The sequence below is a fragment of the Sceloporus occidentalis genome, unplaced genomic scaffold (assembly GCF_023333645.1).
Source record: "Sceloporus occidentalis isolate IW3139 unplaced genomic scaffold, rSceOcc1.0.p SCAF_22, whole genome shotgun sequence".
In the NCBI taxonomy this organism is placed as follows: Eukaryota; Metazoa; Chordata; class Lepidosauria; order Squamata; family Phrynosomatidae; genus Sceloporus; species Sceloporus occidentalis.
This window is the reverse complement of record NW_028317002.1, coordinates 13,142,050-13,157,508: the sequence shown is the minus strand read 5'-3', so window position 1 is coordinate 13,157,508 and position 15,459 is coordinate 13,142,050. Positions and strand designations below refer to the sequence as shown.

Below are 15,459 nucleotides of genomic sequence, written 5' to 3'. Positions count from 1 at the left end.
GTTTGATTCACTGAGTCATCTCATAGTTTGCAATTCTAGGGAGTCTAGACTGGGACCGCTGAAGAAAGCTAAATAGATGGGGTGCATAATATACTTAACGCAACTTAGATGGATACCTTTTATATGTACATTCCAAAAAAAAACAAAAAAACAAGCCTAGAGATCTTTAGAAAAGTCTAGACAAATTTAGAGAACTGTGGAGAGGTAAAATAAATACCAAGAACATGAACACAGAAGTTATCATTAAGTGGGTTTTTAGGATTGATAGACTTTTGGCATGAGGCCCTGACAAGTAAATATTCTCAAATGGTAAAAACCCACTTTGAAAGGAAAAGAGCCGTGACTCCTGCTAAGAAATGTTAAATTGATACATTTGTAGCAAGCAGCTCAATTTAATAACTTTCGTGTGGTTCATTTAATTGAGAAGTGACACTTTGGTGGCAAAAGGCCAAAACATTTATCAAAACTCTTTTATTTAACCATATAAAAGACAAAAGAACATTTCTGGTATAAATGCTGTACAGTTTAAAATGTAGCAACTTAAACGATGGCAGATATGAAACAACTAAAATAAAATTTAAATTAAAACCATAATACTGCATAATTCCATATGTATATTATACTGTATACCTGTATTTAGCTAGCTAACTACAGGCATACCCCACTATATGGACCTTCACTTCATGGACACTCACAAGTATGGACATAGTTACAGTGCAGCCAATTTGACAGCAGATAAGAACCATCTGTCCAACTAGTTTGCGCAGTCTATACAGTAAGACTGAGACCTTAATCAGTCCTTGCACTTGTCCCGTCAAAGGATTAGGATTTGTTGAGGTTAGTCCAATGGGCAAAATTATATGAACTTTCCTAAGTCTTGCCTACCATAGAGTCACTAAACATAGAGTGATATAGGTCAATAAGTGTGTTAAAATGTTGCCTCACTGCGTAAAAGCCCACAGCATGGATAACAAAAGGCATATCCTATTAAATTAATTATGTCATTCGACAGAATCCATAGGGTTTCTTTTTGATGATATTGAAGCAACTAAGTCTGACGTGTGGGACACAATCGTACAAACCAACACACCCATCCGCTGAACTCACAGAAGTCCCAAGTTTGATTGTCTTTTATACTGGCAGCACTGCAGGGTATCCCAGCTACAATGTAATGTTTCAGCCCTGTGGAGTTTTTTTTCTTACATTTTTTGCTTGACTGTGGGGATGGAGCTGCCGTGTTTTAGCTCACGGGGAGATGTCTGACTTGTAAGAATTTTGTTTACCGTGAGGTGCCATTCGGAAAGGGTTCTGCTCACTGAAAAATATCTGACTGCCAACTGTCTGATCGCTCCGTGATGTTGTAAAAACACTGGACTCACAAGCCATTAAAATCAAGTCGTGCCTAAAGACATCACAAACAGCTACTTCATATGCACAGATAATTGCACATATATCCCACACAAATCTAGTTCACAGTCAGATCCACAAAACTGCTAGATAACCTACTTCATGTCTATTAGCAATTTACAGCACAAAGTGTTAAGTCCTTGATGTAACTCTGCCCCCAATTTGTCACACGCTGCAATGCCTCCGTCTCTCCATTGCCTGCTTTCCTACCTTATCTGGAGGGCTACAAATCACATACATATGTTAACCACTTTGATGTGGTCTAAGAGGTCACACGAGTGATCTGAACCCAGCCCCAACTGCTCTGCCTCACAAATCTACGTCATCAGGTGCCAGTAACTTGGCTGCATATCTGTTTATCATGTAGCACGACAATCAGTAAGTATCTGCTTTAAGGCACAGCTTATGGGAAGATGGATACCAAAGTGTTAACATTAAGATGGGGGAACTTTGTCTAGCAATGTAACAAACATGGGGCTCTCCGTGGAGGACTAGTGGCCCTTTCCCTTTTGCTATCGTGCTGTCCCCAGGGACCTGACCGAAGATGGTCCGAGTCATAAAGTGTTTCTATTTCCCATGTCCTTTGGCAGAATAATGCAAAGGAATAAGTAAGTTCCTTGCAGTACTTACGTCCACACATGCTTGAATGGCCAAAGTTAATTATTGAGATCGTTTATTGATTCAGGTTCTATCTGCAGTTTGGCTGAAAAGAGATCTAGATAATGTAGCGATATCCCAGAAACTTTACAAACTGCATTTGTATGTTATGACCCACAAGTGTATAATTTGTTTAGTCACCATGCGAAAGAGCAAAGACCATATCCTTGTCTGTAGCTAGAGACCAAGATCTAACTGCCCTTCATGCAGATACATAGCCATACTGTACAAAAGGTGGCATTTAATCTAAATATTTCACTTACCAATACCTATAGAATAATGATTGAGATACTTCTCATTAACACACACATTGCACAGTCACCCCACTGTTTAACACATATTCATATTCCTTGCCCATCAGATTCCTTCCACATTACATCCATAATACGTCTAAAAGAGCCATGCTGCCCATGAATACTTTTTCCGTACTTACAAGCTCCTTGGGCAGCTGTGCCAACACGGCAAAGGTGGAAAGTTGGTCGCAAAGGCATTTGGTGTGAGATGAGTGAGTTGGTAAAGTTTGGCAGCTCTCTGTGTCCCAGTTCCCAGTAGATGCATCACTAAGGGTCACAAGCAGAAACGTGGTGTCAGCTATCAGAAAAGGAACCTCATGGAGACGATCGGACAAAGTGTACAAACTATTCACAAGGAAGACTCTACATATCCACAGTTGGCACAGCCAGTCTGAAGCTGTGTGCTTGTATGTTGAATGTGTGTGCGTGTGTGTGGGAGAAACCCTGGGAGAGGAGTGAAGCAGAAAGAGATAGAGTGTGGGGGAGACGGATAAAGACAGAATGAGGGGGAGAATTAATAGTGTGCATGATAACGAAGAAAATGGGTGTGAAAAGATAAAGCTGGTGGTTAGAGTGAGAGAGATAAACAGTGTGAGGGAGAATGCATTGTTTATACAGCTAATGGTGGCATAGATTAGTATTTGCGAGAGGGAATTAAGGGTGCGGGAGGAATAAAAAGTGAATAGCTGGAAAGAGCAGTGAAAGAGAGAATATGCAGTAAGTGTTAGCGGGGTGTGTGTGTGTGCAGCGGGGGGAGGATATAGCTAAGCCACAGGCAATGTTCACAGCAGATTAACCATGAAAAAAGAGTAGGAGCAGGGTGGATAATTACATGGAGGAGAAAGCAGGGAACACTGAACATATGATCACAAGCCTGAAGAGCTTTAATCTGAGAAAAGTATACATGCTCTGTATCTTTTATGGTCACTCTTAACGCACAACATCTCTTCCTCTCATTCTCCTTACAAAATACTCCTGCCATCAGTGTTTGCACAGCGTTTTGTTTTAGGCCAAGGTCTTCTGCTATTGCACAAGCTGTTAAATATGCATCTCCAATGCTTTTGTGGTGATGTATACTATAAATATACCTATATATGATGTCATAGTCACTCTACTCATATATATATATATATATATATATATATGTGACTATGACATCATCTTTCAAATGTGTGACATCAATACTGGTCATCAGTTGTAAGACTCCATTGCTACCCCGAAAATACCGAAAACTGGTGGATTTTTAGAAACACACAATTAAGATTTGTATCTATGTGTAAAATAAAAATTGTTTGTTTTTAATGATATTAAGTGATGCATGCTGTTGAAAGATTAAGGCAACAACAAAAACAATATATGTAATTGTAGCTTAATCCTGCAGTACACCAGATCCTACAGTTTCTCACATTGTCATGCAGCCCCTGTCACTGTGATAGCTGCACAAGAAGAGAAGAAAAAGCTGGCTGTACATCACTACAGCCTATACCAGCGACATCTAAGTCATTGGGGTCCATTCTCTAAAAAAATCACACAGAAATCTATTGTAGGTGTATGAAAGATGGAGATCATCATCAAAATAAAATGATAAAATACGAAGTTCCTTCATGTAAACATTACCCATATTTTAATCATGCAGCTGTCACATCAGGATCCTTTTTTGTGAGCGTTAGCTTATACACGCAAAAGCAAGTTGTTCAAGTTTAATGAATAAATACTTTAATAAGATAATTATGATAATTCAATGTTGTGATCTATATTTTTGAAAACAAGAACCATTTAATAAAGAAAGCATCATTATCCATGGATAACATAAACACTTAATAAAAAAATAAGGAGATTCTGTATATAAATATGCATATGCATAAATATGCACATTTAATTGCATAGATACCTACAAGCACAGCCAGTAAAAAACATACCATTTCATACCATTTATATATAAATATATATATACAGTATATAATATATATATATATATATATATATATATATATATATATATACACACACATGCACATGCCCACTTTATTCGCACTTAGGAACTGTAGCACTCACCCACACATTCACATACTTATAGAAACCCATCGGGCTGCATATGTAAGTACTCCCACGCAAAATCTCAGCCACGGAAGTACATGTGGCAATGCTAATCAGAGTGCTTTGGATATTGTTCCCTGTTTGCATACATTTTGACGTTCTTGTAAGTGCTGTATCCTTGGAATCAAGATCTCTGTGTCATAGGTTTTATATTGTTAATTTCACTGTATCCTGTACGGACGGCTGTTTAATATACGGCAACAATGAAGTATCCGCTTCACCCTTAGCCTCACATACATGTGTTATAAAAGCAAACTAAATTGATTGTAAAATGTCGAAAACCTGCACTTTATTATACTGGTTTTATGAAAGATAGGTGGAATTTTTATTTTTATGCATAATATGGAAGTTAACATATACCTAACATAAAGCTGATAATTAGATTTCTTATAAGACCACATTACATGGCACAACCTTACAGGTTTCAGCACCCGAGAAGATGGACAGCTCCCGGAATTCTTTAAACTAAGCATTCAAAGAGCCTAAAATCTGCTTAGGTCAATCTACAGGCAACACTGAAACAATAATGCCTATTATTACGCCAACACTGATTTTATTTTAATTAGCTTATGTATCACATTAGTTGAAATCAAACAGTGTGTTTTTTTAGTCACATTAAAACTAGCAAGTCTGCTATATTCATTTTCGTTAATGAGAAAATGGTACTGGAATGATGTTTTATTTCCAAGGCTGTAAATTGGATTTTTTTCCTTATGAATGTGAAGGAAGCCGTGCTCTTATCCTATGATGAAATCAGCTGCAGGGATGTGGCCTTTGACATAGCTTTATAACTACCTGGCGCTGTGTTTGTGATAGAGAAAATAATCCCGCTTTATAACAAGAGGGCTCTGGCTTCGCTTAGCAGTGAGAACATTGATAACCGGCGTGGTATGCAAAAAAACGCGTTGGCTGGAAGGCATTGACTTATTTTATTTCTGTTTTGAAATGACAAGCAAGTTATGTGGCAAATCAAAATGCATTCAACTCTACAATGAGGAGGAAACGTGAAGACTACTGACCTTTTGGAGTAATCCCACACAGCGCACTGGGGGCCGGAGGTGCCCTGTTTGGACGAGATTTTATTAAATTATATCACTTAAGGTGTAAAGGTTGAGTAACTAACTGCTACCGAAATGTGTTGACAACGACATGGTGAAACAGAGTAGAAACAGAAAGAGAATAAGCATGCTTATTAAGGGACTGCACATTGTAATCAGAAACATTGGCGTGGCAAACTGAACAGAGTCTGGGGCACATAAAAGGTAAACTGGCTACCCAGACAGAGCAATAACAGGGCAGGGTATAAAAGGATTCATCGAGCAAGGGGCAAGTCGGCGATCTGCGGCTAAAATAACACAGTAATGCAACAGCCCCAAAACGCATAAATCAGAACACAAGCACAGCGTGCGTGCTATAAATCTTGCCTGACACACATTCATCAGCGATCTCCAAAAAAACTTAAATGGAGTACATGAGGGATCAGCCAGAGGGTAAATACTGGATTGTTTTTTCTGTGAAACTATAAACAAAAACACTAAAATGAAATAAAAAAATTCAAAATCAGAAAAAGGGAACAACTGCCCCCAGCCCTGCCCTTTTTTGCCACTACAAGAAAAACAAACCACATAGGGTCAGTGAGAAACATGGAACGTACATTGATGATATGGGACAGCTCCACCACTACAAGCTGCTCTGAAGGTTTTGTTAGAGGCCGGACGGTGACGGTCAAAACCTTCGAACTGACAGCCAGTGAGTTCCCGGGAGGAGGCAGAATAAGCCCAAGTGTGCGGTAAAGAACTGCACCGATGACAAAATACCCGGATTCGTCTGTCTCTGCCAAGGTAAAACCAAATATATAGTGTTAAACGTGCACACAGTTACGAGGTTAGATCCGCTAATGATCCAGCACCGTATCGACGAAGAAAGCAAAGCACTATGAATGTGTCTGATGAAAGCTCAGACTACACTGAACATTTAGCCCTGTGATTTGAAAGGACCAACCGACTGATCCGGGTGAATATAGGGCATTTATCTAAATCATGCTTCATTCACTCAAGTTAAACTTATCGTTAGGCTCTTTTACAAATCAATTGGATATATGTCACGTTACTTTTCTTGTGTTCACTTGCTGTCTCCAGTTATTACCTGAACCAAGTGTAGAGGTTCTTTGTTTTAGATAGGCCAGATGTCCTGCAACATGCTATTAATTTTGTTTTATTTAAGATAGAATTGTTGTTTTAACTTGGAGTATATCTTCCTTATACTCTGCAAGATTATTATCTAATTCAGTCTTATATAGTGTGTCCAATGCCATAGACAGACTTGATTTTTTTCCGTTCTCAGTACTTTTAAGGCAGGATGTCCCGTAAGTATATTCCTGCTAAGGCACATTTTCTATAGAGTTGACCAATGAAATTGAAATAACATACATAGGCATACAGGCTCTTATGTTCAACTGAATGAGACAGATATAGAATGTCCTCAAGTGTGTGTCAAGAAATGCACCACATGAGCTCATCTGTATAACTCAGAACCCGACAGACCGTTTCATGCACACACGTGTTCAAACTAATATGGGATATCCTTCACCCTACTCCTCCCCACTAGATCATGGTAAGCCACTGGGACGCACACAAGCTACAGATCGCGTGTCCTCACCTGAAGGCGGAAGACTCAGAACCTCCTTTGGGATGAAGAGTTTATCTTCAGAGTTTCTAGCCCAGTCGTTCATACCCCGCCGGCCCTTCATGGGGAAGTTAATGTCACTGGAGACAGCAGAGACAGGTTCCCTCTGGATGCTGATTACTGCAGGACACACAGCACACCACCAATGACAGCTAGCCAAACCACCCAACAGAATGAGTCTTGGCTCATTTGCGTGCGATCCGCAAGACACAGAAGCTCAAGTGAGCGTTATAAAAAGCAGAATTGCTAATTAACCAATGGACCAATCACCAATAAAGAGAGTTTTATCAATTGCTATGGATTGCATCATTTTTATCGCTTTGCACCAGTACGGTTTTTATACATACCTCAGTGTGCAATGCACAAAAATCTCTAGCAAACCAATTCTTTATTTATGCAAACATGACTCATTTCTCCTTCTGTAATATGCTGTCTTATAGCACACAGCATTAATTTATATCAGCAGTCTACAAATGCCCGCCAGTTTATCTCACTTTGCATCAGTCACAAATAATGCAGGACCAGGTAGAAAAGCTTCATCATTGCATAGGCTATGACAGCAGATAAAAAAATACTTGTCCTACCTAATGTAAAACCTCATGTATTATTTAGACCTTCTTCTTTATATTCATGATAGGCTGGTGTATAATAGCTACGTGACCTGGATTTCGTGATAGCTTGGTGGGCTCTTTCACACATCCATCTTTCTTTCATTTCCCATGAGCGTGGGACCTTCCAATTGTGTGGGAGCAACTCAACCTCTTCTCAGCATGAATGTACCATTGATGTATTTAAAATCTGTCTATTTTTATCTCAAAACAGTCAATAATGTTGCATATTTTCCTGTTGGTTGCTATTACAGTCATTCACACTTCTGTATACATGCCAGAGCCTTGGTTCTACATAGGGAAATACTACTGTGGTAATAATGGTCTCTTGGAAAAGGACTAGACAAACTGTACCATTATGTTTATACAGCCTGGTTTCTGAACAAGAGTAGCACCTGAATATCAAAATAGTGATTTCTTCAATCTTATCTTAAAAATTGGGTACTAACCACAATAGAACATGTAGGTGTTTAGGATACTAGCAGTAAGATGAAAAGTTTCACTCCGGCTGTGATACCAATGCATTATGAAGGTCTAATATAGTGCTTCTGCACTATATGTTGTAATAAGGTGCAGGATCACAGTCTACATCAATATACAGCCACCAATTCAAACTCAGGAACTAAATCCTCAAACAACAAGAAACTAAGAATCAAACATTTACTAAATCAAAATTTAACGTTTATTGATATGCCCCAAGAGAATAAAAACACAGATCTCCATCCACGCTTGCTCCATTGTATCAACCCAGAACACCCTTAGTGAGATCTGACCTAAAAAATGGAAAAGAGACTCATCATCATAGAGAGTCATCACATTTATCGGAGGGGAGACTAAAAAAGTAACATTTAGATCTGCTGCAAACAAAAAGCCAGACGCGTTTCACTAACCAACCTTTAGCGCCAGCAAATATCGCTGCTTTTTAAAATGAATCAAATTCTAATTTTAGGATATTTTTGAGGCATACCAATAAAAGTTACATTTTAGGTTAGTTTTCATTTCTTGATGGTTACTATATGTCTATATGTCTTTTCATGTATTTATTTATTTTATTATTATCATGCATTAGATACTTTATGGTCTAGTATTTTTAGACACTTTTTAAATTTGACTGCTGTTGGTAAGGATAGTTACTTTCTATACTCAGTTACTTGCCTTAAACATCTGACACACTGGGTCTTATGTTTAAAAAGCATTCTGGCACAAAGTTGTCTAATCACCAATGCAACCATTGGAATGGCCAGCTTCAAAATTCCACTGGTTGCTATGGTGATAAGACCTCTCGTCAAGCTCTACAAGAATCTCTTTTTATATTTAACGCTCATTAGGCCAAGTAACAAAAGCAGTACCCAGATTATCAGTGACAATGATGGAGCTTTGAAATGGTTTCAGTGCATCTCCAACCAGATGTATGTAATCCTCAAGAACTTTCATCAGGAGAATGGAGCCTGGAGCCACCTAGAAGGCAGATAATCATCTGGTTACATGAATCACACATGTCCTGGTTCTCCCAGGAGAGATCAGTTTCTGAAGGCCAGGGATGGCGGAAGAAAAGAAAAGAAACACCTACAATTCCTCATCTCAACATCTTTTTTTAAACAAAATGGCACAGCTTTTTGAAGTCTACCTCTGGATAAAGCTTGTGTCAGTCTAGCCTTTGGGGCACCTGCCAGATTTTAACTGTGCGTAAAAGGGACATTTATGGAGTTTTGTTATATAAAGTTGAAACTATGACAAAAAATCATGTGAAACTCAGTATGTGACAGATCAGAAGCACTTTACTCATCTAGTTTGTATATCTTTTTCTACTCTACATCAATCTGTCCTCTCAAACAGGTTGAGCGTCAGCAGCTGTGGAACTACAACTCCTACGAGGCATTTCTAAAGAAATTGAGTCATTGTTTAAAAAAACAGCTAGAGAGCTACCAGTAGGCTACCTCTGATCTACCCGAAAAGCTTAATTTATATGCATTTCTTATCACATGAAAAAATGTTCTTTTCTTGTCCTTAATTACAGCAAGTTAAACAAAATGTTGAGCTCTTTTCTATAAAATACTAAGCAAATTTGTGACAATGCATATTCGCTTGCTGTATGCAAAAACTCAAGTAGTTCCCTGCCTTGCACTAAGAGGATTAGTCTCTCCTTTCTTTAATTGCATCAACAATATTCTTTCATTCTACTTTATCCCCCGCTTGTAACACACACACACACACACGCTTATCCCACCCCCGCCACAGGCAGACGTCACCGTGTCAAAGCTTCCTGCCACCACGTCACTGCTCCCCACCTGCTGCGCGTCCTCCCACTTCTCTTTGTTCGTCGCATCTAGTATGTGGCTGACAGCATGGAAAAACTTCTGTAGAAGAAAAAGAAATACTGTGTGACGGAGGGAGAAATACTCTGTGACGGAGGGAGAGGAGAAAAAGGAAGCTAGAGGAAGGAGAAGTAGACATGAAACAGACAGCTAAGGGTAACAATAAAAAAGCAAATGTAGATGGGGCAAGTTTTCGAACATTTAACTGTTTTTTTCCATATGTCCAATGGAGACATATTGCTCCAAACAATATATATATACATATACTGTATATATTGCAAGTAAGGGGGCAAAGTATATTTGATAAGTAAAATTGATGTGACTGTTTTCAATTAAGGATCAGAATTTATTTTTATATTATTCCTATATCTATCTATCTATCTATCTATCTATCTATCTATCTATATAGAAAATGCAGAGCCAGATATGATAAAACATATTTCAATATATTGACAACCCAATACATCAGCGTATTGTGACACGTGAATGTAAAAACAAAATGGTACCGAGCTCCCAAAGACAAATAAAAATAATATATAGAGCATTTGCCATATTTTTCTTTATATTTTGGTAACTGCCTCAATAAATAAATATAGCAAGTGATACATCGAACAAAAAAATATCAAAGCCAGTTAAGCGTTTGAGATTAAAAATTATAGATGTAACGCATAGCAAAAAAAGGTAACAAGGAAAGCGAAATATATAAATCACAGCAAGCAGAACAAATAGTGGATTAAAATGTATTATATATATATATATGTGTGTGTGTGTGGTAGTAATACTGGAATACTGGTAGTGTTGTTGAATTATCACATTAATGGCATTATTCTACATAATATATGTAGAATATATACATATTCTTCTACATATACATTTCACCAACAGTCTTTGGTTTCTGAAGGATTATGGGATTTGCAGTTTATGGAGAGCTTCAGGTTGGGTAGCAGTCACATAGTATTTCACGATAAAGTGTAAATAGCAGAGAAGTCACAACAAGCGAGGGATACCAGATAAAAAATGACTGAACTAATTTTGCATTGGAAACAATGTAAACGGCAAGGAAGTCGGGTCAGGGCAATTTAAGGGGGAGCCAGAATAATAAGTACAATGTAGTAAAAATGAATGATCACAGATGAGAGGAAAAAACTGCAGAGAAAACGAGTAGGAAAAAATGGTTTGCGCGGGATTAAGAAAAAAAAAACAACAGAGCGAATAATGAGAGAGAGCAGCCTGAAAAGCTCTGTGTGCCGGCCTTAATACCATATTATACACAACATGAGTTCTGTTAACAAGCAAAAGAGCCTTTTATGTCTGTGCTACAACTCACTGTGACAGCAGTTACAGGCTCTGTCTGCATGTCCTACATGGACCTACAAGCCAGTTTGTGCATGGAAGCTTGGACTATGAAACAGGCCAGATACAAGGATGTGGAGCAAACAGAAAGGAGGGAATCCTATATATTGATGGAAATCTATTACACGGCTGGACAATAAGATTGTTTTGTATGTTTGGTATAAAAAAATTTAAAAAACTCATCATTTACACAAGAAAATACATAAAAAGGACAAAGAAATCTTTTGTTTGTCAAGTATGACTGAATTGTTGCCCTTGAGGCTTAACAGATATGTCCTTACCTGAATGTCCTCAAAGGACGGGATGTAAGTGGCTCTCTTGTATGTATCAGTAACATTACGCAAGATCTCCACACAGAAAAGAAGGTCTCCACTGTAGTAGTTCTTGGTTGACACCAACTCCAACATGCTCCGGACCACCTGAGACATACCCTGTCCAGCCAATAAGCGTTGACCCTTCGCCAAATGTTCTCGGAGCTGGGGGAATGGGGAAGGAGAGAGCTCTGACCACTGCAAGGAAGAAATGGGTGTATAGAATATACAGCCCCCCAAGCATACCATGATTCACATACAGTTTAACGTTTAAGTTGTCACCATCTGCAGGTCTGTTTTCTAATGCAGCATTTTTTAGAAATGTAAATTCTGAGTCCTACAGTCACTTCTGGCAAATTATATTCAATATTATATATGACCATGACTGATTCATAATCTAAAAATATTGTGCTCCATACCAGTGTCAGATCCTACCACTAATTATGAAATATTGTACACTTCAGGACAATACAAAGCATACATGAAGAACAGTAGGTGATCATACAGCTACTTTTTAATAATTTGTTATATCATGATGGTGCTCTTGAATTTGGTATGAACTTGTGACAATCAGTAGCATAGCCAGATACAGGTTTATGTCTAAAGAGGTTTCACAATCATAATATGATGAAGCTCTTCAAAGTTTACCTGATAGATTTAGTCCAAGTATAGCAGGGATTCCCCATGTTACCACCTGCTGTAACTCAAGGCTTAGTGAACATTATTCATTATATTATATTTGTCCTTAGGGCCACTAGAAGTATGCCACTCATCCAAGATTATCTACATGAGACCACAAAAATCTTAACGAGCTACACAAGTCCAGGACGGGCAACACAATCCCTTCTTAGCTTGGGGCCCTGGACCAACAGAGTAACAAGAGAGACCCCCTAAGGTTTTGCAAATCCCCCACCTAATGTCCAACACTTGACAAATAACATAAGCCACAGATAGAGCTGGTAATAGATGAGTTTGTCTGATGACTAATCTTTCCAGTGATTATTCGCATTGTGCACTATAAATCAGTTTCACTGATTAAATAGAGAGGTGATCAAACACAAGTAGAACGCTGCAAAAATATTTTAACAAAAAGCTTCACGTAGTTACTTATTTTATGACCTTACTGAAATCCCAAAATGTATTTATTACTAAAAAAAACATAATTTCGCTTTGCTCTGAAGTTAAGAGATTTATTGTTTATAGTGTTACTTTAAATTGCATATTTTATTACCCTCAATAAAACTTTGCAAAGGTATTTTAAGCATTTTCTTTGTGCTATTGTTTGGGATCGATTTTCTTAAGATAGTAAACTGAATTGCATTTCTGGATTTTGCTTTTGCACAATTTCAGTTGTTGTTTTAAATTGTTGTTTTATTGTGGCTGAAGTGGCTTCGGCCACATGAAACCAACCTCTATGTCACCAAGTATTATATTTTTGTTCTTCAAAGACCTCAGGGAGCCTACCAATGGGAATTTCACTATGTTTTACTTGACGAACAAATGTATATTTGTTATGTATGTGTTAACTGCCCAACATAAATTGTGGAGCTCTGCTAAATTAATTGGTGGTTAATAAGAAAAAGATAATGATAATAATAAAGATAATACTTTTAATCCCTTATAAATAGCTACCAGTACATCTAAAGAAGGGAAACACTTGTTTGGGGCTTTTTTTGGCAACTTGCAGAAAATTGTGTATTCTTCTATGAAACTGATAAAAACCTACTGGAAATTATTCATGCTTAATATATTATTGAGTAACTAAATTAATCTGCTTGAACTGTGGTATCCAGATTTCTATCGCAGGAGACTGTATGCCATTGAAGAACAGAGTCTGGGGAATCGCGTTGTCAACTCACAATCAGCCCGTGTAATGCTCTGCTGCCACTTTGCGCATACCCAGTCCCTGATATAGATATTTCGCACTCATAGCTGCCAGCATTCCAAATAACGGAGACACTGTGGTTGGGTCAGTCGCAATCAATGATTTATCTCCATATCATGTCACCTCCTTCCTGCCAGGTAAGGTTGCTATGGAGGTTGTACCAGACAGGTTGATGTTGCCTTGAGTTTGGAGATGGCCTTTTACTGTTTCGTGACAGTGGCCTTTTGCACAAAGCGAGGCACATACAGAAATGGTTTGTAGGAAATCTGTACAGAGCTCTACAATAATGCCCATGATTTTAAAATGAGATGTTACATGAGGTGTCGATATACTTTTACCTTCAAGTTTTTTAAATGCATTACACATACTTAACTTAATCACTTTGAATTAATTTCGCTCTGAAATCTAATCTGAAATTCATTCTGATTCTCACTTTATAAAACGGTTTTTCCCTAATAGCTCAGGAACCAATTAGGTAATTCTAAAGATTGCCTCTTGCTAGTAATTCTACAACTTTTCAGACACCTTGACAAAGTGGGCGAAATCTTTGTCTTCATGACAATGTCCATTCTTGGTCTCTGTCTTTGTCAATGCTTCATGTGTCTACCTTTTGGAAGCTTTCATGTCACCAGCTCTGCTATAAATTGGAAGGTACTACCCCATCCTGTTAGACCCACCTTTAGCCTCATGTATACAAACTAAATAAACCGTGTCTCATACTATCCATGAAGCAATCCATCACAACTTCCCCTCGCATACATGGTTAATTATCACAATGGCTACATGTGAGTTGACGAATAAAGCGAGGCATGGTCTACAACTGCTCCCCTCCCCTCTTCCATGTGTGCTGGGGGTACTAAATAAACCTCAGGAGACGTGTAAAGCCCACCAAGATTGACTCACACTCCATCCCCTGCTCAATGGGATGGGGGTTAAAATATCCATAATTCTACAGCATGGGAGGCATTGACCCCCACTGCAGTTAAAAGTACAGAAAAGAATATTGGGACATTTATGCCCCTCCTTTCCCTTTCCCACCGGAGAATATGGGGTTAACTTTACAAAACAAACACTGACTTGAATGGGGTCCATGAACTTCAATAGTGCTCCTTCAAGTTAATGGAGTATGTAATGCATCCTTCAAGCACTTTGGACTGCTTGTGCGTAGGAATATATAGACACACCCAAACAACCAGTGGCCATTTTCAAATTCGCAGCCACTGGGCATTGAACAGGTTATTATTTTGTTCTGTTTATTTTTTAATCTCTAGAGAATTTAAATTTTTTTTGTATGGTCTCCCTTCCTTCTCAAAGATGAAGACTCCAGGGCAGCATTGGACTAGATGGCCCCTTTAGAGGTAAGTGATTTTGTTTTCTACCACAGATTACATTTTCACTGTCCTCACTTCTGGCACCCAAAGGGTGTTAGAATCGCACCTCATACCCCCTACCTGAAGTAGGGTGGTGGGCAGATTTATTTTAACACTACCCATTCCTTCCTGCTGGACATGGATGGAGGGAGAGGTATGGAGCGGGTCTCTCACAAGGTTCATTTACAATTTTAACCCCTCTCACTGGACATGGGGTGGGAGCTGTAGGACACAGATGGCCATTTTATGAATATTTTCAGCCTCCTCCAATCTAACTGGATAAAGTATGAGGTGATGGAAGGCAAGGGATGTGATTTGTGCCTTCATGAGCTATTTTACTACAAATGAACCCATCATCCTGCTAAGCAAATTACAGTTGGGGCCTACCCACCCCAGGTTTATTTTATTACCCCCGCCGTATCATGGAATAGATGGCGGAAGCGGTACAATCGTCAACTACTCCATGGTTAGTACGGGT

At 38.5% G+C, this 15,459-nt stretch overlaps 1 protein-coding gene across 1 annotated transcript in view; it reads right to left on the bottom strand.

The window, feature by feature from the left end:
- The window catches only part of LOC149301081 (adhesion G protein-coupled receptor B2-like), a 71,930-nt gene that overhangs the window by 17,992 nt on the left and 38,479 nt on the right, over positions 1–15,459 (bottom strand). The window contains exons 8-14 of the mRNA XM_089484607.1: positions 11,697–11,891; positions 10,036–10,104; positions 9,097–9,205; positions 7,113–7,259; positions 6,109–6,287; positions 5,474–5,517; positions 2,498–2,624 (exon numbers count right to left, since the gene is read on the bottom strand). Coding sequence (XP_089340733.1) covers positions 2,498–2,624; positions 5,474–5,517; positions 6,109–6,287; positions 7,113–7,259; positions 9,097–9,205; positions 10,036–10,104; positions 11,697–11,891 — 870 coding nt within the window. The remainder of the gene's footprint in view (positions 1–2,497; positions 2,625–5,473; positions 5,518–6,108; positions 6,288–7,112; positions 7,260–9,096; positions 9,206–10,035; positions 10,105–11,696; positions 11,892–15,459) is intronic.